The 27,682-nt window shown below is 35.6% G+C and overlaps 1 protein-coding gene across 8 annotated transcripts in view; it reads right to left on the reverse strand.

Moving 5' to 3' along the window:
• Positions 1-27,682, reverse strand: part of KIAA0586 (KIAA0586 ortholog) — a 105,840-nt gene that overhangs the window by 12,563 nt on the left and 65,595 nt on the right. For all 8 annotated transcript variants that reach the window (XM_067028411.1, XM_067028414.1, XM_067028410.1 and 5 more), the window contains exons 29-30: positions 19,908-20,062; positions 16,249-16,357 (exon numbers count right to left, since the gene is read on the reverse strand). In XM_067028411.1, the coding sequence (XP_066884512.1) occupies positions 16,249-16,357; positions 19,908-20,062 (264 nt within the window). The remainder of the gene's footprint in view (positions 1-16,248; positions 16,358-19,907; positions 20,063-27,682) is intronic.

Genomic DNA, 27,682 nt, shown 5'->3' on the forward strand with positions numbered 1-27,682 from the left:
TCTTAAAAATTACAATAGGTTTGCCTTGTGAAAGAAGCCATACATTCTGTATGATTTTATTTATTTAAACTACAAAAACAAGAGAACTAATCTATGCTGCTAGAAGTGAGAATAGTGGTTATCCTTTCGGAGGTGGAAGCTGTGTCTGAAAGGGAACGTGAGGGGCTTTGGGAGGTGCTGGCAATATTCTGTCTCTTGAGCTACGTATGGGTTTTACAAGTGTGCTCAGTTTTTGAAAATTCTTTCAGCTGTACACTTATGTGTACTTCTCTGTATGTATATTATACTTCCAGAAAAACTTGAGGTTGAAAAAAAACCAATAGGTTAGTTTCATCAATTAAAAGATTATCCCCTTATAGTTTTTAACTGTTTTTCCAATGAATGAAAATGCCAAATAACTAACAGTACTGGGTAGGCTTTCACATCAAGTTAACATCAGCAGCAGGCCACACTGCTGACTAAAGACAAATTCCTTCCTATTTCTTTTCTTAAAATCTTGAAAAACCTGTAAGCTGAAATTATTCAGAAGCAGGTGAGATTTGCTTTTGTCGCTGTTGCTTTAGTTTGACTCTCACAAGTCTAGTTTGACTTACTACTTAGGATGCTTGATGTTCACAACAATCACCCACTCAATTTAATTGAAAGCACAAACCAATCTCAGTTTAACTAATCTTGAAGGCATTTCTAAAAGCATTTCTAAAATATTAATACATTCTGGGACTCCCTGGTGGTGCAGTGGATAAGACTCTGAGCTCCCAATGCAGGGGGCCCGGGTTCGATCCCTGGTCAGGGAACTAGATCCCACATGTATACCGCAGTTAAGAGTTCACATGTCACAAGTAAGGAGCCTGCCTGCCGCAACTAAGACCCAGTGCAACCAAATAAATAATATTTAAAAAAATATTAATACATCCTATAAAAGCCACTTAATTCCTTATTTTGGATAAAAAATGCTGCTTCAGTTTATGTCTATAAAGCAATGATATCATAACTACAGTTAAACTCAACTATAACTCTTACTCAATAGTAATTCATATAACTTTAATTACGTGAGGCCACAGATTGATATAGAAGGTCACTATTATCACATTCTTATAAATGATATTTGATAGCTAACAAAGCTGAAGGCAAAGTAGGTCCCTAATATAGTTACTTAACAGTTTGAATCTAAGAGCTTCTATAATTTACACACAGAAAATCCATTTTCTGAGATGGAAATTCTAATATGAAAACCTCTCTCAAATTCTGGCCTGTGACTATCGCTAAAAATACACTGTATTGTTTGTGTAGTCTCTACAGTGGATTTTGCCATATCTAGTCATTCCTAACTAAATTTGGAAACAAAAATTAAATGTGACATAGTGACCAGTTCACTTCCCTCAAGGCCAGACCTGGTAACTTTTGAAAAAGAATGAAAGAATGAAAAATGAGCTTTCAAATACAGGAAGCCACTAGAAAATAAGAACAACACTATTCCATATCCTAAAATTAGAGCTTTAAAGACTTTCTGTTGACTAGTAAGTTTCGGGGTGAGGGGGCAGGCAGGCAAGGGGGAATTTCTGCTAGTGTACACACGACACCAATGGGAATAAGGGCCAGTCCAAGTTCTATGTTACCATTACTCTGGGTAATAGTTCCAAGCTGTGAGGCACAGCTGTATGGGCCCTGCCAGCAAGGCCATCGCAGCATGCTTTGATAGCATGGGGCCCTGAAGTGTCAGGATATAGAGAAGGCAGCAGTTGTTGGCTGTGAAAACAGTCTGATACAAACCAGATGGGAACTTACTAGATGGGCAACACAAAGGAAAACAATTGGCTCATTCAACAAAGTCAGGCCCCTGCCCCAGAGAATTCACAGAAGACAATAACAGTCACCCAGAGTTGATGCAAACAAGAAACTGGCCATGTGGTTACAGTTTAAAGAATTGTTTTTCCTCAGACTAAAAGAAGTTTTGCTTTCTAATTCTTGTATTCATTAACTGTAGTTCGGCATACAGGCCTTTTTGCCAAAGAAAAACATTTCATTTATACAATATATATTTTTGTGACACCAAGAGAAATATATGGCGACATAGAAATTTTATGCTGCTTCCTGTAAAGTGTTATGAACATAGGTTAAGCTATTTCAAGAAATTGGCAAATTTAGAAAATGATTTATCAGGCTGACACAGTAATTAGAAAATATCCAACATAATATTTCCCTGAGTTCCTAAGTCTGATTTGTTTTAATGCAGGCAGAATAACACAAAAGCAGTAATCACAGACTTTCGAACTACATTTCTACCTATGTGATTTTTTTCTGACTTTATTAGATGGGACAGTACTATTGCGATTTTATTCACAGGAAAAAAGTGCCAGTGTTCTCCATAACCTTACTACCTGAGTTTCATCACACTAAAAAGTACCTGTCCATCTTAAGCTGACAATATAACAGAGATTAACAATTAGATTTTAAGATAACTTTTGGCAATAACATTTCACTTAAAGACTTTGTAGGTATATATTCCACAACAGAGTTGTTTGTTCTGCTATTTTAAAAGATAGGAAATAGCATTCTAGCTTAAAATGATTCACAGGTAACTGCATCTTTTTCCATTTGGAAATCCCAGCACAACTTGGGCCTCTGCATTTACTACTAATTTAAAAACACAACCAAGGGACTTCCCTGGTGGTCCAGCAGTTAAGACTCCACACTTCCAATGCAGCGGGCCCAGGTTTGATCCCTGGTCAGGGAACTCGATCCTGCATGCCACACCCAAGAGTCCACATACTGCAACTAAAACCTGGCACAGCCAAATAAATAAATAAATAAATAAATAAATAAATAAATATTTAGGGGAAAAAACCACACCCCCCACACCCCCGCCCCCGCAAGAAAGCCTTATATTTGTAATCACTAGTCTTAGGTGATGAATAAGGGGCCTATCAAAGAAACTCTGAAAATAAGAGCAGTTTTCATGTACGTATTTGAACATATTTTAAATAAAGTAAACCTGTTTTGTTTCGTACTTTCATAATAAAAAAGTTGGTTTCTTAAAAGAGAAGACATGTATCTGTGGAATTGTGAAAATTACTGTGGTACCTGAGACACAACTCAGGTTTCCCAATTTGCCTTTGCTGCACTATCCAGATTATTTTCATTGACTCTTCCCACCCTAAAAACTGAGGCTGAACACGTGAACACATCCTTCCTCAGTCTTCCTAATCTTAATAAATGGCACTATCATTTGCCCAGTAAGTTTCAGACCAGAAATCTAGGAGTAATTAATCCTTGACTCTGCTTTCAATTACATTCCACATCTAATCTGCTTTAATAAGTAATTTTTGAAATAACGTTATTCCTCAGCTTTATCAGGTATACGCCATCAGTACATAGCCTGAACCTGACCACTGTGACACCTCCACTAGGGTACAAGCCACCATCACCTCTCATGTGTAATACCGCAACGGTCTTCCAGCTGATCTCCCTGCTTCCACGACTGTCTCCCTATGGTCTGTTCTCCACCTAAAAGCCAGGGGGAACCTTTTAAAAATGTAAATTAGAGTTTGTCATTCCCCAGCTCAAATCCTCCATAGGCTTTTCATCACACTCAGAATGAAATCCAAATTCCTTCCCAGAGTCTGCAGGGCTCCACACGATCTGCCTACATCTCCTATCTCATTTCCTACCACAGCTCCCTTGCACACTCCCCTCCAGCCACACTGGCCTTCTTGCTGTTCCTTGGGCACAACAAGTTCATTCCCACCTTAATACCTTCATTCTTCCTACTTTTTCTAGATGAAATACTCTTCCCCAAATGTTTGCAAGATTTCTCCTTCCCTTCATTCTATATGGAAATGCCATTCCTACAGAGAGGACTTCCCTAACCACATGATCTAAAGGAACAAACCACTTACTTTGCTTCCTTCACTATTCATCACCCTGCTTTATGTTCTTTTAAATTGATACTAGTAGAAATATTAATACAAATTGACATAGACATTGTTTTTAAAATAAATAAAGCAATACCTTTTAAAATGTTTTGCTTTTTATTTGGAAAGAATTTCATACTTAGAGAAAAATTACAAGAATAGTATAGAGAACACCTATATTTCACTTACCCAGATTCACAATTGTTAACTTCTTCCCCATGTTTTAGATTGCTGTGATATTTCCCCGGGACTACATTCAGGTTATGTGCTCAGATATCCCATCCGGAGGCACACAGTATTCATTTGTTCCTCTATGGCGATACTAATTTTGATCATCCATTCTGGGTAATGTCCTATGTTTTCCCTTTCTACTAAATGAACCAATCTATGAGGCGATACTTTAAGACCATGCAAATATCCTGCTCTTTATTAAAATTTCTCTCTACATTTAGCATTCACTGATGACCTTTGCCCCATCTAATCTTTACTAGGATGGTTACAAAATGCTGACTTTCCAACATTAGCAGTCACTCCACATTTGCCCGTTGACACCTGGCATTCTTCTGTGAACCTTTTATGTTTTTTCACAACACTTAACATCATCTGAAATTGCTGTAAATTAATTTACTTTTTTCTATGATGTACACAAGTATGTAAGCTCTGTGAAAGCAAGGATTTTAACTGTTATGTTCACCAAAGTATCCCCAAGGTTTGGAACAGTACCCAGCACATAGCTACTACTCAGGAATGAATAGAAAAAGGAAGAAAACTGTTAACAAGGCCCTTGCACTAGATGGGAGAATAAGACTACCTAATACATTTGATCCAATAAACATTTACCAGGAACCTACCATTTAGGGTGCTGTGCTAGAGAGCAGGTGGTACAGAGATGAATGAAACAAGGCCATCGTCTCTAAGAAATTTACTTTCTAGAGAAGGAGAGGCTATAGGAAAATAATCCTATAGGTATGATGCAAGGGCTAAAAGTGAAGTATATACCAAATAGTACAGGCCCTTCAGGGACACAAAGTGGACCAAGAATGTTTGTTTCTAGGATGGAAAGGTAGTGAAAGAGGGCAAGGGAGGGTACAGTTCCAAGTGAAGACACTGAGAAAGGCATGGCGGAGGGGAGCTTAGGAGATATTGGTAAGTGTAATAGGATGAGGGTTGAGAAGAAATAGAATTATGAAATGTGTGTGGCCACAACTGACCTGAAGAATCATCAAGCCCAGCCCTCATTCTGTAGATAAGAATGAATGATCCTGCATATTCCAACCTCATTCCCCTGCCCCCCTGCTCTTTCCCCTTCTCCCCTTTCCCTTTCTCCTCTACTATCTCATGTAATCCCACCTTTTCCCTTCTCCTACTTCTCCTATTCCCTCCCTTCCTTTCTCTGCACTTACTCTTTTCTTCTCTCAGGATTATATCTTTCTCCCTCTCCCTTTGTCAAGAGTAGAAATGAGATGGGATCAAGGCTGCAGGTGGAAGAGTTACCTTTAAGGAGGTTTTAAAAAGCACGGCTCTTTCTTCAACCCAAAAGGGGAAAAAAATGAAAGGATTGATGTAAAGCCATAAGAAGTTGGAGCTAGAGTAGCTAAAAATGAAAGCGTAGAACTTTTGAAACACATTTGAAAGAGCAGAACTTAGAAGAACAAAAGCATATATTAAAAGAGAATTGAGGGGCTTCCCTGGTGGTGCAGTGGTTGGGAATCCGCCTGCCAATGCAGGCGACACGGGTTCGAGCCCTGGTCTGGGAAGATACCATGTGCTGCAGAGCAACTAAGCCCGTGCACCTCAGCTGCTGAGCCTGCACTCTAGAGCCCGCAAGCCACAGCTCTTGAAGCCCACGCACCTAGAGCCCACGCCCCAAAACAAAGAGAAGCCACCGCAATGAGAAGCCCGCGCACTGCAACTAGAGAAAGCCCGTGCACAGCAACAAAGACCCAACGCGGCCAAAAATAAAATAAATAAATTTATATATATATAAAAAAAGAGAATTGAAGGGATAAAATTGGGATTAAGGGTTTGGGAAGAAGGGCTGGAATAGGTGTTATTTGGAAGCTAAAATCAGTATGAAATTAAAAGAATTACTGGGGAACTGGCCAAAGTCCAGTTCAAGCCGCACAGCACAGTCTGCTAACAGGTTATAATTGCACATATCACATCATCATCCAGCAGGATTTCATGACCAGGGAAAAAAATCAGAGACCCCTGAAAGCAGGAGGAATCCAGAAAGGGGATTAGCACAGATCAAAGAGACACGGAAGTCTAGGGTGGTGATAAGACAGTATTTACATGGGTTAACCATATAGGTCAGGCAAAATATAGGGCCCGGGGAACAGCCAGTCAGAAGAAATAGGACTGAGTAAATGGAAGTCCTAGTACAGGTGGGAGAATGAATACATGACTGATGTGGCTCCATGAACTGATGCACTAACTACCTCACAATATCTGCTTCCTGTGCCATTATCCAAACCAGCCAGGATAGTTAGGGGAAGAAAGAGAAAAGAAGTAGTAAGTTGTATAATAGATAAGACAACTATCACTACATACTCCAAGGAGAACTCATTATTACCCAACATATAGGTTCTTCCACAAACTGAAGTTTCTAAGGAGAAAAGAAAATCTAGAGAAGATGAAAGGTGATAAAAAGCCATCTTAGAAAACTTAGTTTCAGCTAATTAGTACCCTACTACTTCTGAACGACATCATATAAGTCCAGGTCTTCATCTCTTCTATTCCTTAAAGGAGATGACTCTATGTATGAAAGAGAAATAAGAGAGTCAATAACTTGAATTCTCCCTAGACCAGCAATGAGAATTGTTTAAAGACAATCCCCTTGGAATTTCTTCTTAAAGACATAATAAACACTGCTCAAAATCAATAAAACTTGCCAGAAGACTTCATAGTCCTAAGCTTAAATTTTAATTTGTCTCTCCCATCTCTAAACAGTGTCTATGATTCTCATTTATACTTCACTTCTAAATCACTACAGGTTTGCTTTGGTAGAACATGTCTTCAAAAGCTGCCATTAGGCCTGAATTACATGTATACATATGAATTACACGGTTAAAAATATGGCTTTTACTTCACCAATGTTATTTGTTTTTTGTAGCAAAGGATGATCTTGGGAGATTTTTCCCACTTAAAAAAATGTTTTAATGATTCTGTAATAAAGCTAGGAGTATTAAGCTGACCCAGATGATGTTAGAACTTTGTTTGGAGTGGGAATAGGGAAAAGGCTGAGCCCAAAGTCAAAAATTGAGGGCATTTTATATAAATAAAATCTTATTCTATATAACATCAATAATAATAGTGCTAATAGTGGTAAAAAGCAAAATTATTATGGATAAGAAACTTTAAATAAAGTATTAATTTATAAAATAAAATATGTAAGTACAATAAAAAGGTGAAAAATGTTTGTCAAGAACACATGAGGAAGGTTCCTAGGAATGACAATGAAATTATATCGCCTTTTGCCATTAGAGTTACAGTGTTTTTTCCCTAAGAAATTTAATCATTTTAATACCTTTATGTGTACCCAATACTGCCCCTAATTTTAATCCTTACTTTTAATCAGGATGCAACAGCTAATAAATGATTACTGAGCTCTTGAGTTATCAGTTTCTCTCTTGGATTAAAAAATGAGAGAACTGCTGACAACGCAATTCACCAAAACAGTCACTTGCCAATAGATAGGATTATAGATTGGAAATCATCCTGGTTAATAAGCTTCACTATATTTAATTGTCCAACATGCAAATCAATTTAAAAATTTTGTAAAAGAATTCAAGGGTTTTTTTGTTTGTTTTTTTAACATCTTTATTGGAGTATAATTGCTTTACATTGCTGTGTTAGTTTCTGCTGTATAACAAAGTGAATCAGCTATACATATACTTATATCCCCATATCCCCTCTCTCTTGCATCTCCCTCCCACCCTCCCTATCCCAGTCCTCTAGGTCATCACAAAGCACCAAGCTGATCTCCCTGTGCTATGCTGCTGCTTCCCACTAGCTATCTATTTCACCTTTGGTAGTGTATATATATATCAATGTCACTCTCTCACTTTGTGCCAGCTTACCCTTCCCCCTCCCCATGTCCTTAAGTCCTCAAGGTTTAATAAATATAAATTATCTTAAATATATTCACTGAAGAGTAAAAAAATTTGTGGAAAGTCACTTTATCTCCCTAACACTATATGGAACATGTACCATCTCTAGCATCTTCTCACCAACGTCCTTAAAGCTCAGAACCAATATAGATTCAACAACTATCTGTTAAAGAAGAGCTGATTACAACATGAGTATTCAAAAAAAGAGAGGTGTCCTGGAGACAGTCATGCTAATAATAGCTAATATTTTCACAGCACTTAATATGTGTCAAGTCCTATTCTAAGTGCACTACTACCTGTCTTCCACTAGGATATCAACCTTCTGGAATAGATACTATATTGCAGATGAGAAAAGCACAGAAAGGTTAAGTATCTTGCCCAAGGTCACCAGCTAGTGAATAGCTAGCAGAGTTAGGATTTGAACCCAGGCAATCTGACCCCAGAGTACAAGCTGTATGCTGTAGTGTTTCAAATTCTACAGTAGAACAGACATCAGCATGAACATCTGGAGTCATTAAGCAATGTTTCATAAAGGGTGGTCCTTCTTCTTCTGCATCAGAATGACCAGGGGTGCTAGTTTAACATTCAGATTCCCAGGCCCCACCTCAGGCAACCGATCAGAGTCTCACGGTAAAGCCGGGGATCTGCATTTTAAATTAGAAATGCAAGAGATTCTTAAGTCAAAGTTTGAGAGACAATGTATTAGAGACTAACAAACAATCCAGGAGTAGTGCATCCTACAAGTATAAAAATATTACTTCTCTGTTCTAATTCATTCTGAATGGAAATAATCCAACTTCTCTGTTATTTAGGGTAGAGCTGGGTTAGTAGAATAATCCATTGTTATCGTGGTTGAAATAGTCTATCTAATTTGTATTTTATTTATATAAAACTAAAATCACAAAAAATTTAAATGATTATTCTGCTGATTGGAAGAAAAGCATCTGTAATACATTAACTTGTCAATGTTGTTAGTTTTACTTGGAGGAGGGCAGTGTAGTATAACAGAAATACTACTATACTAGGAGCAAGAAGATCAGATGCTACCACTAATCAGAATTATGACCTTTAGTTCTTGGGAGCAGGGGGATCATCCCCAGTTCAACAGAACCAAAAGTCATAATTCTGACTAGTGGTAGCATCTGATCTTCTTACTCCTAGTTCAGTATTTCATTGATATTAAAATATAAAGATATTATCAAATCTACACTTATTTTCTCACCAACGTCCTTAAAGCTCAGAACCAATATAGATTCAACGACTATCTGTTAAAGAAGAGCTGATTACAACATGAGTATTCAAAAAAAGAGAGGTGTCCTGGAGACAGTCATGCTAATAATAGCTAATATTTTCACAGCTCTTAATATGTGTCAATCCTATTCTAAGTGCACTACTACCTGTCTTCCACTAGGATATCAACCTTCTGGAATAGATACTATATTACAGATGAGAAAAGCACAGAAAGGTTAAGTATCTTGCCCGAGGTCAAGATACTGTGATTATTTTGGAAGGTTAAATTTTGCTTAGTGGCTGTTGAATAAAAAGGCTACTAAGTTTAATGAATAGTTTAAATCATGGTTTTGTTTTGCTTTGTTTTCTGTTTTTTTTTTTGCAGTACTTGGGCCTCTCACTGTTGTGGCCTCTCCTGTTGCGGAGCACAGACTCCGGACGTGCAGGCTCAGCGGCCATGGCTCACGGGCCCAGCCGCTCGGCGGCATGTAGGATCCTCCCGGACCAGGGCACGAACCTGTGTTCCCTGCATCGGCAGGCGGACTCTCAACCACTGTGCCACGAGGGAAGCCCTAAATCATGTTTTACATCAATTTGGTTTCTAAAATAAACAGCATAAAAACTTTAAAGTCAGGTTTCAGGAAATCTGGCTAAGAACAAAGAAAGGGTTGCAGAGGTTTCTGGAATACTGGTGAGTCTTCAAAACAATCCTGGTATAGGTATTTGGTGAGACAGGTTTAATATCAAAGACTTGAGAAAAAATCTACGTGCTCCATACACAGTGTATAATTAATTCTACAACAATAAGAAAATTAAATAATTTCCACAATTAAAACACTCCTACATAGAAAAAGAAATCACTTTAGCACCAACAAGTGAAAATGTTTATGGAAATCCTTGAATAATTTTCAGTGTCTTTTCAAATAGATTTTCCCTATCAATCCTCTTTGCATTTTGCTTATTTTTGGGGAATAGCCTTAGTTAAACACATTTATCTCCTAGATTATATATATATATGTGTGTGTATATATTTCTATTTTTAAAATCAAAGGTGTAAATCCTTTCTTTATAGTTGAAATAATAATCTATGATAAAAATTCTTTAATGTGCCAGAAGAGTGTCTTTTCTCATATGGTTTATGCTCCCACCCCCATCCATTCAGAAAATATAAGAAATGTATATACATAAAGACAATCAGCAAGTTGACCTAAAACACTTGCTGCCATGTGTTTATTTTTTCAGCACTATAAGAAAAAAGTGACAATTTGACAGTATGATTACATAAAGATGTTTGTCTTTTGAATTTCATAGTATTCTAACAAATTATTTCTGAGACTCAGTGTTTTAAAGAAATTATTCTTCTCAAACTACCCCCTTTCTTCTTCTTATCCCTTGAGAGCAGATGTTTTGTCTTATCCATCTCTCTAGCTCCAAAGCACCTTCCACAGTCCTTTACACAAAAAGGATGCTAAAAACACTGACCTAAAAATAAATATACAATGGAACATTATTGAGCCATAAACAGGAATGAAGTAATGACATCTGCTACATAAACGAACCCTGAAAACATGATAAGTTGAAGAAGACACAAAAACCACATATTGTAGATTCCATTTACATAAAATGAGCTGAATAGATAAATCCATAGACATAGAAAGTAGACTAGCAGTTGACAGGAACTGGGGGGGAGGGGAGAATAGAGAATGAATACTAATGAATATGGGATTTCTTTTTAGGGCAAAGAAAATTTTCTGGAATTTCCATAACTTTTAAAAAATATTAAAAACCACTGAATTGTACACTATAAAAGGGAAAATTTTATGATATTAAAAAAAAAAGAATGAGTGAATGAATGCTCACACTATTTCTCTTTCATTTAGAGTTAAAAAATACTGCCTACTAACATGTAACCCGATTTAACTTTCTCTACCCTTGAGCATATGCTTGGATGCCCCTTCCCCTTGCTTAACTAATACACCCTCAAAGAACGAAAAATTTTTATACTACAAAAGAAATCGCAAAATCTTTTAGAAAAGTAAAAATGACTTTACATTATTCCACTGTGGCTGTCTGTACCATGTCTACATTCAAAAGTTTCAACTGAAAAATGATTATAAGGAACTATTCTCATTTTTCTCCTTTTCTTCTTCCTTGTATCTTTTTACTAAATAACAGCATTAAACATTGTTTGGTGTCAAAAGCAAATGATGGAATGAATTATCAAATTCAATTCAATGAACACATTGATCACTGACTGTATTTAAGCACAGTGCTATGTTGGGAAACAAGGCCTATTAAATAAATAGGAAAACCTATCTTAATAAATAAACCACAAAACTATCCCATATATCACTTTCTCGGAAACTTTAAATAATCAGTCTGGAGAATACAGCGATGGTAAAGGCAGCTCTTGCCACAAACTGTTAAGTCACACAAATATTTATTAAGTGCTTACTCAATAAAATGGTATAAAACAAGGAAAAGAGCATCAGCTTTGCCCTCAAGTAGATATGGGCTTGAATTCCAGACCTTCATTTGCTAAACTGTGTGCGTTGGGAAAATTAGTTAACCTTCATGAATCTTACCCTTTCTCATATAAATGCCACACTACCTGCATGGCATGGTATTATGAGGAATAAATGAGACAGCACAGAGTGCCTAGAAAGTCTTCAGTAAATGGAAACTATTGTTAAGATTATGATTATGTTCTGGGCACCAATGATCTGGAGGGTGGGGTTAAGGATGAATAAGCCATTTTCAATTGGAGGTTCAGTAAAGACTCAGGAAAATGCAGCTGAATGTTGAAGAATAAGAAGTTTCAATTCAATTTGGTAATATTTTGTACAGGAATTTTCTGTCTATGTTCTGTCTAGGGTTCTGTCTATGTCTATGAGAGATATTGGTTTTTAATCTTCTTTTCCTGTAATGTCTTTGACTGGTTTTGGTATCAGGATTATGCTGGAAAGAATTCAGTCCTTCTGGCAGTGGCAGCCACTCTCCTCTTCCAGGCCTGCACCAGTGAAGAAGAATCTCTCCAGTCTCCCAATCTTTCTTTTTCTAGAGGTCTGTGGAGAAGAGACTGCAAGTGGGAATGAACCACTTTTGTATCAGTAGCTACCAATGGCTCTATGCTTGGCCTTTAGCAATTCATTAAGGAAAAGTCTAGTCAGATACCTCTTATCTGCTTGTATGGTGCCTGGTGTCTTTTCCTGTGACTGTGCTCTTGCACAGTGACAGGGTTCTTGTGTCTCATCTCTTGGGAGGAGTCTCTTTCCGTGGACTTCAGGCTACTTAGTTGCTCTACATCATAAGCTCTCTGATGGGTTCAAGAAATGTTATGATTTTAGAGTTTATCTGACATTTTATTACAGTTAGGAGAAGAGACACTCTCCACTTTCCTCCTCCTAGGTGGAAACAGAACTCCCACATTCAGCAACATTTTAAAGTGAATTTCTGTTTTATTAATCAATAATAGCATGGATTTGTGAAAGACACACTTATTCAGATTACACCTTTGGATTCATGGATTTTGGGCAGATTTATTACTCTGTGCCCCATCCCTTCCCTATCAGAGATTTACACACATGGCTTTTAAACCACTGTCATACTTTATGAGAAAAAAAATCAATTTAAAAAACTTTTAACTGTGATTTTAAAATTACTAAAATCGATTGTAATTTTGAGCTATTATAATTTAGTTATATTTCAAATACAAAGGCAAAAATTTTCATTCGCACATATGATTAGAAATGGCTTCTAAATATATATAAGCTTTGAATTTCCGAATTCTCACATATCTAAAGTCACAATCACTGTATGTTAAGGTATAAAAGGTGCTACGATGGCTAGGAATTAAACTCAGGACATAATGTCAAAAAAAACCTATTGTAATTTCCCACAAAAATGTAACCTGCTTTTGATAAATCAGTACAATTACACAAGTAATTACTTTTAGCACTTTGATACATATTTTCTGAGCAACGTATATCATCTACAAATAAGAAAACTGAAGAATGCTGTGATTTTCAAACAACTTTGACAACTAATCTGTCCTAACATTTAACTATACAACATATGTTCTAATTTTTCCCCATTGATTATAGTATAGCCTGTTTGACTTTCTAATTATTCTTTATTATGCGGTTCTTAAAATTTTAAGAGAAAAACTAAAGAAGAAAAATATTTTTTAAAGTGAACTATTTTAATACATCACTTTATAGAATTTAATTGTTCCTGGGTTCATAACAAATAAATGGATTGAAAACTAGTCTCTCATTTGTATTGAAGAAAGTTAACTGCACAGTGAAAGGGAAAAAAATTTTAATGACTTACTAAATTACTTAAAAAGTTGCTTTCACTATAAAACTGTTAGATACATTAATCAGGACTTAGAATCAGATAAGTGGTATCATGTGCTCAAAAATATACCCAATGAATTAAATACCAAAAGAAATGGATATTATCTTTCAGAATTCAATTCAATTTCTCTCTTTTGTATTAAAATTTGAAAGTAATAATCAAGCAGAGAGGAAGGAGACAAGTACTTTACAGATCTCCCAGAAGCATAGTGCTAGAACCTGTGTCCTACCATATCTTCAGTCAATTTTTAATGGATGATCACTAAACTACTGCTACTGCTAGTAAACGGCTTGACTTCTTTACATACATATATTAAACTACTATGCATTTCAAAGTGAAATACATAATACTTCTTCCTGAAACAGCCATAATTTGGGCTTCAAGTATTCTTAGAAGCATTTATCTTCCAGAAAAGATGTGGTTTTGATTCCCTTGTGATAAGGTGAATTTCCTTCATTATCTTCAAGCCCTTTGTATATGATAGGATTGAATTCCTTCAAGGTCACTCAAAGTTGTGAAAGCCCTAGAGGATTATTTTGGCACTCTGACTCTCTTATTCTTTGAAACATTTGGCAGTGTATCAGAGCTTCATCAGAGAAAAAAATTAAATCCACAAAATTTATAGGGGAAAAAGTCAAAACTGACTATATTTGCCAAGGGAATTGTATTCATTCAAAAAATATTTAGTATGCAGATATGTATCAATTATAGAGTGAAACACTTGGCTACTATTTAAAATGTTTTATCTATAGCCCACTGGGTATTTATTTATCTTGGTTAAAACTGACATAGTGGGCTTCCCTGGTGGCGCAGTGGTTGAGAATCTGCCTGCTAATGCAGGGGACAAGGGTTCGAGCCCTGGTCTGTGGAAGATCCCACATGCCGCGTAGCAACGAGGCTCGTGAGCCACAATTACTGAGCCTGCGTGTCTGGAGCTTGTGCTCCGCAACAAGAGAGGTCGCGATAGTGAGAGGCCCGCGCACCGCGATGAAGAGTGGCCCCCGCTTGCCACAACTAGAGAAAGCCCTCCCACAGAAACGAAGAACAGCGGAAAAATAAATAAATAAATAATTAAAAAAAAAAAAAAAAAAAACTGACATAGGCCTGCAGCTCTCCTAACTTCTGTATTGCACGTAAAATTAAATGAAAATAATTTTTACACATATTAAATCCAACTGTTCTAGATTCTTTCTAAATAAAACTTCCTCCTACTAGCTAACACATTGGTTTCTTTTATTTTTCTTATGATTTTTATTGACATTAAATTATTTAATGACGTTGTTGTAAGTCAACAAAAATTTAAATATTGCCATCTTGTGGTCAGACATTTATATACGTGAAACTGAAAACAATGTCACTTTCCTAAAGAGAGGTATTTATCCTTAAAATCTTACCAAAGGTATTTTCCTATCAGGTGAGAAAAATGATCATTTTATTATATACAACTCCAAGGAGACAAAATTCATTTATAATTTTAAGAAATTATAATTTTTTAAAAAACTAAATTAAATATACAGTCATTGACCATGAATGGTAACAGAATTCAGCAGAAGGACATCAAGTCAGTCCTGATATTATCTTAGAAATATTCATTTGTTCATATCTATATACTGTCATGATTAATTTTTAAACACAAGGAGGAAAGTGTTACAGGTAATTTTCCATAGGATTCTAAAATATAATACTAACACTACTGTATCACTGTTAGGTTTTAAAAAGTGGTCAGGAGGGCAAAGTTCTGAAAAGTTGGAGCAAGAACGGAACAGAAAACAAGCAGAAAAGTAAAAACCTAAACCTCATATAACATAATCTTAAGCACTTCCTCATTTAGATCCTCCCCAAACTACCGAAAAGTTACATTTGTAATTATATTGGCATTCAATATATGAGATAAAAAACACAATTACAAAAGTGAAGAAAAACATTCTACTGCTCAAAATACTCCTAATACTTCTACCTGGACTGTAGACAGAAAGTTTTTAAACAGAAGACATCTTAATTTCTACTGCCAAATTTCAGAATTTAGATTATATAAAATTTAAATGATGAGGAAGCAAGAAGGCAAACTAAGCACAAGGCCAACAGCTTTGCAGAAACATAAAGACAACATCAAAATGCTGTGATGCTGACTGGAGAATCATTTAGCCACACAATTTTGGTAATCAAGCAGACAGAAAAGTTCATTCATATAATAGCATCTAACATGAGTTCTGTTTTTTAAGTTGTACTTGTTGATCGAATCGCCACACAACATAAATAGCCTTTACAAAGCTCCTTAACAACCATAACCATTGCCTTTATCATATTATAATTTAAAACAGACAACTATGACACAGATACAGACTTATACGTAGATAAAAAAACACTGACATTAAATTGTACAAGAACCAAAAGGTAAGATTAAAATAATACTACCTAAGAGTTTTAAAAATCCATTAGAAATAGTGTTTATTGGTGAAAAGAACTAACAAATATACACTCAAATACAATACCAGATTCTTTATCCCAAAGGGCTAAATCAAAGAAAACAAAAAAAACCCTAGAGAATAAAACTTATATAAAAGAATTCTCATTATATATGTGTTCAATTCACAACATATATCAGACTCATATTATTACAAGGAAACAAATCTTACCTTGTTGCTGTGAAAGTGAAATATCACATTTATTTCTTACACGTATTAAACGACTTTGAACTGGCTTGTGTTCAACTTGCTTAACATCTTGGTCTTGTTTTCGTTGGTACTGAAGAATTTAAGACATGAAGTCATATTATTTTTTAAGTTACTTTAAAAAGATCTGAGCAATTATTTAGGTTTTTATTATATAAAATTTGAATATCATGCATGCTTGCTAACTACCAAATGGGTGATGGAGTACATATTACTAAAGAAAAGATATTGCAAATAAAATCTTTCAAAAGATTTGGGTAATATACACAGATTTCAGATATTCAAATCATTTCTATTTTTCCTAGAGTATTCAGAGCTACTTATAAATCAACTATTCTAGATACATACATGATGGATTTAGACAGGATAAAAACTTAATTTGACTATAGGCACTTCCATATAACCATTTTTGCATAAAATGAAAATCTGCATAATGTACTGCAATTTTCAAAGAGCTTTTATATATCATAACATCACTGAATTCTCACAAGTGTTGAGTAGGTATTGTTATCCTCCTTTGCCATTCAAGAAAAGTACACTCTACCATAAGCCCCATCACCTCTCTTCCTTACTACCACCTAACGAAATTTGAAATTTACAGTAGTCACAAATTCCTTCACAATCACACATTACAAATTGTGATGACTTTAGCCATTTTCTTTCTTCCCTTTCCTGTTTTATGAGCCTAATTATGAATGAGTCTCTGAAAACAACTGTCAGATATAATTTGACAGGAACCTAAAAAGGTATCTCTGAACTCTTAACAACAGATACAAGCAGAGGAGAATCTGAAACACCTGTCCACATGGACTAAAATGTAACCACTCCAGTTCTGGCAGGTACTTATTTATCTACAGGTAAAAATGAGTAGCTTTAGACTGCAATAATAACAACTAGCCTCACCTCTGGTCTTCTAAGTTTAGAGCCATTAGTCATATAGGTTTCTTCCCTGAAGGAAATATTATTTGGGTGTGTATTTCTAAGATGGGTACTATGACTCTTTTGTGCTGCTTCAATTTAGAACCTTCCTACTGGCTCCATTCCTTAACCACAGGGATTAAGAGCTGAGTATTGTGGAGCTAAACTGCTTGTGTTCAAATTTGGCTAAGTCATTATGTAGCTTTGACCTTGGGTAAGTTACTTAACCCCCTAATACCTCAATTTTCTCATTCATCAAATGGGGATGATAATAATAATAACTACCTCAGTAGGTTGTTAAAAGGATTAAATGAGTTAATACATAATGAACTTAGAACAGCCTCTGGCAGAGTAAGCACTATAAACAAGCGTGTGCTAGTAGTAGTACTAGCCATATTTCTCTGTTAATAAAGGAAATCTAACAAATGAATATTTTGAAGCCATTCTTCTGGTAACACTTTGCAGTTTTATTTTAAAACAGGCCCGTAATTAAAGGAGAGCAATCTTTCTTTTATTTTTTAGAATACCTTTATTGAGGTATAACTGATAGATAATAATCTGCATGTATTTAAAGTGTATCATTCGCTAAGTTTTGACATATGTATGTACCCATGAAGCCATCATCACAGTCAAGATAATATGATGAACATATCCACCAAGCTCAAAATAATCTGAATTCCCTCCTATAACTATAGATTAGTTCGCATTTTCTAGAATGTCATGTAAGTGGAATCATAAGGTATGCACTATTTTGGTGGGTGGGGGTTCTGGCTTTTTCCCCTCAACACAACTTTTGTGAGAATCGTCCATGTCACTGTACGTATCAATAGTCCATGGCTTTTTAAAAAAATAATAAATTTATTTATTTATTTTTGGCTGCGTTGGGTCTTCGCTGCTGCGCGTGGGCTTTCTCTAGTTGCATCGAGTGGGGGCTACTCTTCGTTGTGGTGCCTGGGATTCTCATTGCAGTGGCTTCTCTTGTTGTGGAGCACTGGCTCTAGGCGCACGGGCTTCAGTAGTTGTGGCACATGGGCTCAGTAGTTGTGGCTTGTGGGCTCTAGAGTGCAGGCTCAGTAGTTGTGGTGCACAGGCTTAGTTGCTCCATGGCATGTGGGATCTTCCCGAACCAGGGCTCAAACCCGTGCCCCCTGCATTGGCAGGCAGATTCTTCACCACTGTGCCACCAGGGAATTCCGTCCATGGCTTTTTATTGCTAAGTAGTATTCCATCTTATAGATATGCCACAACTTGTACATTCAGCAACTGATGAATATTTATGTTGTTTCCAGTTTGGGGCTACTACAAATAAAGTTGCTATGAACGTTCATGTGCAAGCCTTCGCTTAGACATATGTGGTAATTTCTCTTGGGTAAATAAATACCTAGGAGTGAAATGTCTGGGTCATATGGTAGGTGTACATTTTATCAATACTTTTTTAAGAAATTGCCAAACTGTTTTCCAAAGTGGTTGAATCATTTTACATTCCCAACCAGCAGCATATGAGAGTTTAAGTGCTCCACACCCTTGCCCAAACTTGGCATGTTAGTCTTTTTTTAAATTTGAGATGTTCTAATGAATGTATAGTAGTATTTCATTGTGGTTTTAATTAGCATTTTCCTAACGATTACTGATGCTGAGAATCTTTTTATGTGCTCACTTGCCATCAGTATATCTTCTTTGGGTAAGGTATCTGTCCAAAGATTTTATCCATTTTTTAATTGGATTGTTTGTTTTCTTAATATTGCATTCTGTGATTTCCTTATATATCCTGCATATAAGCCTTTTACCAGATAAGTGATTTTCAAATATCTTCTCCCAATCTGTAGCTTGTCTTTTCATTCTCTTAACAGTGTGTTTTGAAGAGCAGATGTTCTTGTTTTTGATAAGACCAGTCTATTAATTTTTTTTCTTTCATGGATAGTGTTTTTGGTGTCATTTTTGCCTAACCCAAGGTCACAAACAATTTTTCTTTTATTACAGAATTAATTAACAGATATTTATTCATTACTAGTTTTTTCCTGATCTTTGCTTGGTCACAGGTTATTAATACTGAACCCTACATAACAGTGTGTTCCATAAGTAATCTTTATTTTATCTACTTTTGGCTTTTACCCTCAACACCATGCAATACAACACAATACCATACCATGATGACTATTTATTTAATAAATTAATCTACAGTGAGATTACACAGATTAAAAAACTGTATTTAATTTAACATGAGCATTTTTTTTTACACCCTGGAGAGTAATTATCCTATTTTTTCAGTACACAAGATTGCATGGGCCATTGGCTTAACTCAGTATGAAATATCTCATGCTTTCATGGTAACACACCACAAATTTTAATAGAATAAATATTTATTGAGTAACTATTATGCACAAATTACTAAACTAGGTATTGCAGGGGAATATAGAGGTGTAAATGATAATAGCTATCGGTAATAGGCATTTTATATACATTATTTTAATCTTTAATTTAAAGATGAAGAAATTAAGGCTTAGAAAAAAGCTAAGTACGTATTCAAGGTCACAGCTAGAGATTGGATGAGCTAAGATCTATAGCCAGGCTTGAGTTAGTGAAAAAAGGAGGCATCATTTGAGACTGTCTGGCTCCAAAGACTGTGCTCTTGACAGTGTTCTATGCTAAGGCAACATTGTTACCATTCTGATTTAAGTAAAGTACAAGTGCTATTAATCCGGTACCTGAGGAAAATCTTCAGCTGCTACTGATAATTCAACATCATCTTCTTGTGTTGTCGGAAGTTTTGTGGGAAGGGCAAGGTGAGGATCTGGCTGCAACTCCAATTCTCCCAAACTCATTGGACCATGACTAGCACATAAATCTTCATAAATATCATCTGTTATCAAGTATGTAAACAAAAAGTTAAGATAAATTATTTCTTAGAAAAAGAAAAATTGGCTAAAATTACCAATATTTCTTACCTGCTGAATTAGAAGTATATCAACAGAAAATACGTGTCACCAAGCCTTCACTGCAATTAAAACCAAAGCTCATAGAGAATGCAAAAAGTACCTATGTTCAAACAAATCTATGGACTAGTCTAAGGTTCTAATCAGCAAGCTGTTCACGCAGTCCACACCCAACACCCACTCCCTACACACCAACTCCTAACACTCCAGATTACCTTTTCTATCAATGAGAGTCAATAGAGGGCTTCCCTGGTGGCGCAGTGGTTGAGAGTCTGCCTGCCGATGCAGGGGACACGGGTTCGTGCCCCGGTTCGGGAAGATCCTACATGCCGCGGAGCGGCTGGGCCCGTAAGCCATGGCCGCTGAGCCCGCGCGTCCGGAGCCTGTGCCCCGCAACGGGAGAGACCACAACAGTGAGAGGCCCGTGTATCGCAAAAAAAAGAGTCAATAGAATACTTTCCATCTAAAATGTAATCTGAAATCAAGGGGCAATTTCCTGACTAGAAAATGTTGGTATTGCTTAGTTCTGTTCTGGTATTTTTCTTCAAAAGATCAAGCTCCTCTTTTTCTCATCCAAATGACATCTCAATCAAATCAATAAAAAGAAGACAATAAGAGCAGAGATAAATATTTATCTAATAATATCACTGTACATTTACATTGCATTTTATACTCCAAGCACTTTCACATATATTATCTCATTTAACTTGAATCTCACAATCATTCTGTAAGGCAGGAGGATCTGATAGTTTTACAACTGTCTTTCACTGTAAGGCTCAGGGAAGTTACTAGTCAAAAATCAGAGCTAAGAGGTGAAAAGGAACTAAAATCCTCATCTTTCAACTCCTAGTCACTGTTCCTTATTTCACATTCTTGCTAAATTATTTCTAAGAAAATTGTTTTTCCTAATTAATGGTCCCCTTCTAAATATAGCACAATGCAGTCTCATTTTAATAAGTAGAAATAGACCTGAAGCACTATATATAAATTGTTTTAAATGAATGATATTTTAAAGACCCCACAGGTATTTTCCATTTAAAGGAAGTATGTTGACAATTTCTTAGGTTTAGCAAATAATCACTCTGATTTTTTTATGTTAATCTATATTTTTAGGTGGGTTTTACATAAAGGAGAATACATACACAGACTTTAAAATTTTACCTTTCCAGAATTTGATCTACACAAAACAATTTCTCAAAATTATTACCTGTTTTATTCTCATTTTATTTATAAGATTAATTTAAATAATTGTAATAACATCCATCATCTAGAGCAACCATTGTTCCAAGCCTCATATTGGCCTTTTTATATTCTGATATGGCTTCTTCTATTCCTATGTCACTTTTCCTACATTTTCTTAAGACTGGCAAATAAATTAAGATAAAAGAATTCATACATACATAAAAACTTTTTGTACTGATTATATGATTATATACCTAGAAAGCCCTAGAGTCCGTAGTGAGGAAAAAGAATTTTATTAGAATTAATAAGACAATTTGATACTATGACTAGATACTAAAAAAAAAATACAAAAATCATTGGTTTCTCTCTATATTATGCAATATGCACTTAGAAATAGAAAAATAATCTTTTACCATAGTGACCAGAACTGTAAAATAATTAAGAAAGGCATAGAAGAAGAAAATGAAGAAAATTATGAAATCTTATTGAAGAGCACAAAACAAGATCTGGACAAACAGTAAAATACATAAAATGTATTTTAATACATACATATAAAAATGTCAATTCTTCCAATATCAATACATAAATTAGCACAATTCCAATCAGGGTGATTTTTAATTGAAAAACATAATTTTAGAGGTTATATGAAAGAATAAATGCTTGAGAATTGTCAAGAAAAGCAGGAAAATTTATTTTAAAAAGTAAACTTGCCCTATCAGGTAAAAGAATGTACCATAAAGACACAGTAGTCTAATGTGTTTTAGATCCTAAGGAATCTAGAATACTTAGAATAAAGAATCGAGAAAAAAAAATTCCAACATCTATGAGAATTTAATATACAAATTGGTTGATATTTCAATTCAGTAGGAAAAAGATACATAATAATTGGCACAACTGACTACTTATCTGGAAGAAAATCAAATTGAACTTCTACCTTACACCACTTGCAAAAATAAATCCAGATAGACTTAAATATAAATATATACTAAATAATGAACTTGCAAAAAGAGTCTGAGACTACAGGTATAAGCTTGTATTGGGAGAAACCTAACCACATGATGAAAACACAGGAAGTATAAAAGATGTAAATAACTCTATAAAATTTTTTAAATTATATGAAAAAGAATATAATGTCAATGAACAATGTACAGATTTGGGAAAAGACATTTGCAATACAGATGATAGAAAATATCTAAAATACAGAAATAGGTCTTACAAAGTTACAAGAAAAACTTAGAACCTAACAGATGGGGGAAAAACTTAAGTAGGTAATTCACAGAAGAGCAAATATAAATAGCCAACAAACATAAACTCAGCAGTAGTCAGCCATATCTTTATACTTTAACTGACAAAAATAAAAATAGTAGTAAACACAATTTCTGGAAGGGATATAGGGGGAAGGTTGTAATATATTACTAATAAAAATAAATTAGTTTAAATCTTTAAGACAGCAACTTGGTATATCTATTTTAAATTTTTAAATATATTTTCCCTTGGGCCCAGTAACTACTTCTGGGAAACTATTCCCTAAATATAAAATGCAGCAATATGTTAGGATACACACGTGTGAATATTTACTTTAGCACTGTTTATAGTAGGGGCGAAATGATAACAAAGTAAATATTCATCAACAGAGCAATGACTGAATACATTATTGGAAATCCACACTAAAAGTGGATAAAAAGTCAATAAAAAGATGAATTTAAGCACTACTACTTGACATGGAGTCATTTCTGCAGGGTTTATTGGGTGAAAACAAAATGCAGGCGAGTGTGCATGACACAATCTCAACTTGTAAAATAACAAATACATACACATCATATGTACCTATCATGTATACTGTATGTGTGTGTGTATATAATTATTATATATGCATAAGGAAAAAAAAACCAGGATGGTTACATACCAGAATCTTAACACGAGTTAAGGCATAAAGTGGGACAGAAGAAAATGTGAGGAGGAGGGGTAGATGAAGAGCACTCATAAAAAGAGTCTATAACTTAAAGTAATATATGATATAATCATATTTTATTTTTATGTAAAATGATATGTGGCTGATTTATGGGTGTAAAGAAAAAAATTAATTTAAAAAGACACAAGGTAGATTGTGATAAAAGAAGAAAAAAATTAAATATAGAAACCAAGAAAGTGTATAATCAAACATCTCCCAAAAGCATTAAAAGTGCATAATAGCTTTCAGCTCATATAACACCCTATCACTTAACCTATATTTACTGACTATGCTACATACTCTGCTAGATGACAGGGCTATGACAGTGGACAAGTTAAAGTCTCCATTTTCAAGTGAGATTACAAATCAGAGTGATAAGAGCAACATTAGGCAGGCGACATTAGAGGACAATACAGAGAGCATATTTGACGGTACCTAACCCAGTGACAAGGGATCAGGAAAGGATTCCATGACAGCAATCACAACAATGTTGAACTTGCTGTGTCACTTCTAAAAAGTATGCTCATTGAGTGTAATGTACGTTCGTTAGCCCTTTGTAAGAGGGACACTTAAAGTATTATTCCATTCAAGACAAATTTAATTAATCATAAGTTAAAATCCCTAATTTTACTTTTCTAGAATCTTACTGCTTTGAAAAAGCAACCATTGTAGACTTTCAGAGAAGACTAAGTCTGCTTGAATTGCCAGTGCCAGCAGCAGCTTTGGTTCTTGCCTGTCTAATAAATTATTCCATTTGTATGAAACCCAAAGGTACCTCAAATTCCACAAAGATGAAACCCCACTCATTCTTATTTCCTCCTAATTCTGTCTTTCCTCCAGAATCCCTCCCTTCCTCAGTGAATGGAAATACCATCTATCCAATCATTCTAGCCAAAACCCTGGAGTCATCTTAGACCCTCCCTTCTTTTGCACCTCTCATATTCAACTAAGTCTTGTCCACTCTCCTCCCCAAATGTCTCTCAAGTCTCCCTTTTCATAGTTCTTCGCTGCTGAATAATGTCTCACCAGGTTTACTTTAATAACTGTCTGAGCCAGAGGCTCCTTGCCTCCAGTCTTAATCCTCTGCAATCTGTTCATCACACTGCACCTCACATGAGCTTGCTAAATAAAAGGCAAATATGATCATGTCACTCATTTACATACAATCTTTAATGGATCTGTGAATATCACAAAACATTCAGAATTGACAGAAATTCAAGACTGAATTTTCCATGGACATAAATATAAAGTAAGACTGGAATTACTTTCTGTTTTGCATGCAAACAGATCTCTACTGTCTTAGAGTAAATCGAAAAACCACTTGATATTATTATCTATATCCACCTGGTTTCTGCTACTGTTCCAATCCCATTGCATCCTAAACTCTAATTCACTGATAAAGTACTTACATTTCCCCCCCCCCCCGCTTAAGTTTCACTGTTTTGTTTTGTTTTTTTTACTTTATCCCCTTGTCTCATTGCATATTCTGCCTTGGAGGTTTCTCTTACACTTAACACAGCAAACATCTATTCATCATTGAGAACTCATTTCAAGTTAGCTCCTCACATGTGAAGTCTTTCTTGATTGCCCTCCCCAGTTACAACTGACCTGTGCCCCCATCCTATATGGACTGCTTCACAATAACTACAGTAATTTATTGCATAAAGAAAAAATTCATTATGGATAAGGCCTTACCACATTTTATATTCCTACCACCTAGAATGTGCTTAGAGCAGAGCAAGCACTTAAGAAATATTTTCTGAATAAGTAAATGAATAAACTGGAACGTGCTTCTCACACTTCATCATCTGGCTAATTCCTCTAAGATTCAGTTTCACATTGGCTCTTGTGGGAAACCTCTGAGCTCTCATGGGTGGGCTGCTCCTCCTCTGCGCTCCCAAAGCAGTCTGTGTTGTTGCATTAATCACACAATATTAAAATTGCTGTCTCATGTTCTTCTACACGAGTTTGTAAACTTCCTTGAGAGCAGATGTCTATTACCTCTGCATCTCAAGACCCTAATATTGTACTAATATACTGGTACCGAGTACACAGTAGGTACTCAATACAAGTTTTCTGAGTAAATGAAGAGCTATAATTGGTAGTAAGTCCCAGAGTCCTCACAGTTTGTTCAAAATACCAGTTTACACTTTAGGGTTATCAAGACAATTCTTCAAACCTTACTTAGCATCTTTTTGTTACTCAACCCAACCTGAAAGCCTCAGAATTAGAAACAGTGGTAGGGGACTATAGGTTGCAAATAGGATGCTTTCTGAAAATGAGCAGGGGTGGGGACAGGCAAGGTAAGAATAGCTGAGCCTCTGTAAACAAAGTTACTAAAAATCAACATGAAAGGCATGAGATTAGCCCGTAGCAGAAATAGTGATACGCTGGGACTCATTCTTCTACAGTAAACATAATATAACAAAATACTTAAAGCAAGAGGAACAAACTAGCTCTCTATAGGCACCTTCCTTTTAAGCAACTGTGGATAGTTTCTGGTTCCATTAAATACATTTGAGAAGGTATTGATATTTTTACATTCTCCAAGCATTATTAAAGATAGTAACAGTTATCATGTGCCAAGCACAGTGCTAACTACTTTATGTGCATTGTCACCTACTACCCACCCCTAATAACCTTAGGAGGTAGATATTGTTTGTGGTAAGCAGCCTCCACGATGGTCCCCTAACACCTTGGTCCTGGTATTCACACCTTTCTGTAGTCCCCTACGATATTATTCCAGGATTGGTCTGTGTTATCAACACAATGTGGCAGAAGTAATGGCATGTCACTTCTGAGACTAGGTTATAAAAGACATTGTGGTTTCCATCTTGGTTGTTCACTTTCTCTCAGATCATCCACTCTGGGAAAAGCCAGCTGCCATGTCGTGACAGCTCTATAGAAAGGTTCCGGTAATGAGGAACTGAGGCATCTTGCCAGCAGCCATGTGAGTGAGCTTGGAAAATAGATCCTCCAACCCTAGCTGAAGCCCTCATATGACTGCAGCTCTAGCCAACAGCTTGACTACACCCTCATGAGAGATCCTGAGAACCATGCAGCTAAGCCACTCCAAGATTCATAACTTTCCGAACTGTGTGAGATAATGTTTGCTGTCTTCATCTGCTAAATTTTGGGGTAATTTGTTACATAGCAATAGGTAACTAATACATTAATATTATCCCCATTTGATAGATGAAGAAACTTGGGCTCAGAAAGATTGTTACTTGCCCAAAAATACACAGCTGGAATTCAAACTGATTTCTGAAACTCCAAAAGCTCAAACTCTTAGCCACTCTGTCATACTGACCCATTTATAAGCACAATCTTATGCCACATTACTTATTATTTTTTCCAATTAAATTAAATAAATATCTATAGTGTGTCTACAATTAAAAATGAACTGTACTATAGGTAATCTGCTAGGTGATACCAGGGTATAAGGAGGCGCTAAACAGGATATATCCTCATGGATTTTATTCTATAACATTTATTATTTATTTATTTTTATTTTCTGTAACAATTTAACAAGTACCTCTTTGTTCGCCAAGTACCAAGCAGCTCTCAAGTGATCTGCGAGAGCCATCTAGTGTCAATTCTATTTAATTGCACTCTGCACGGATAGCTGGATACAAATATAGAAGTCTTATTTTAATGCCACTTTGAATCCTAACTTTTAAAAATGTAAAAAAATTAATACTCTTACTATGTGCATAAAATAAATAATTCAAATATTAATTTACATTCATTCCCATAGAAAATTCAGTCTTGAATGTCTCTCAGTTCTGAATGATAAGGTGTTCGCTCATACTCTGTACCAATGTTTTTCTAACTTCTGGCATCTCCTCTTCTAACTTCTGGCAAATCTGCATACCTCCAGAAGTTCTTTTCATTTAAGAGAATGCAGCAATGGGCATGAGAAAATCAGTAAATGAGAATATAGCTGATCCTCATTAATTTGAAGATTCCATTTTTGCAAATTCACCTGATAAAATCTATTTGTAACCCTGAAATCGATACTCACAGCATGTTCAGAAACCTGAATCACCCTACACACACTTCAGCAGATGAGGTTGAACACGGTGCTGCTCTGCTTTCTTATCAGCTCGTACACCGCAAACAAGGGTTCTTTTTCGCTATTTAGTGACACGTTTTTCACATTTTTGAACGCTTTGTTGGTGATTTTGTGGGTGTTTAAAATGGCCCCCAAACAGAGTGCAGAAGTGCTCTCTAGTGTACCTAAGTGCAAGAAGGCTGCGATGGGCCTTACAGAAAAAATATATGTGTTAGATAAGTTTCATTCAGGAATGAGTTAAGTTCTGATGGCCATGAGATTCAATGTTAATGAATCAACTATATTAAATAAGTGTCCTTAAATAGAAACACACATAAAACAAAGTTATATATTGATCAA

The sequence above is a fragment of the Kogia breviceps genome, chromosome 3, assembly GCF_026419965.1.
Source record: "Kogia breviceps isolate mKogBre1 chromosome 3, mKogBre1 haplotype 1, whole genome shotgun sequence".
Taxonomy (NCBI): domain Eukaryota; kingdom Metazoa; phylum Chordata; class Mammalia; order Artiodactyla; family Physeteridae; genus Kogia; species Kogia breviceps.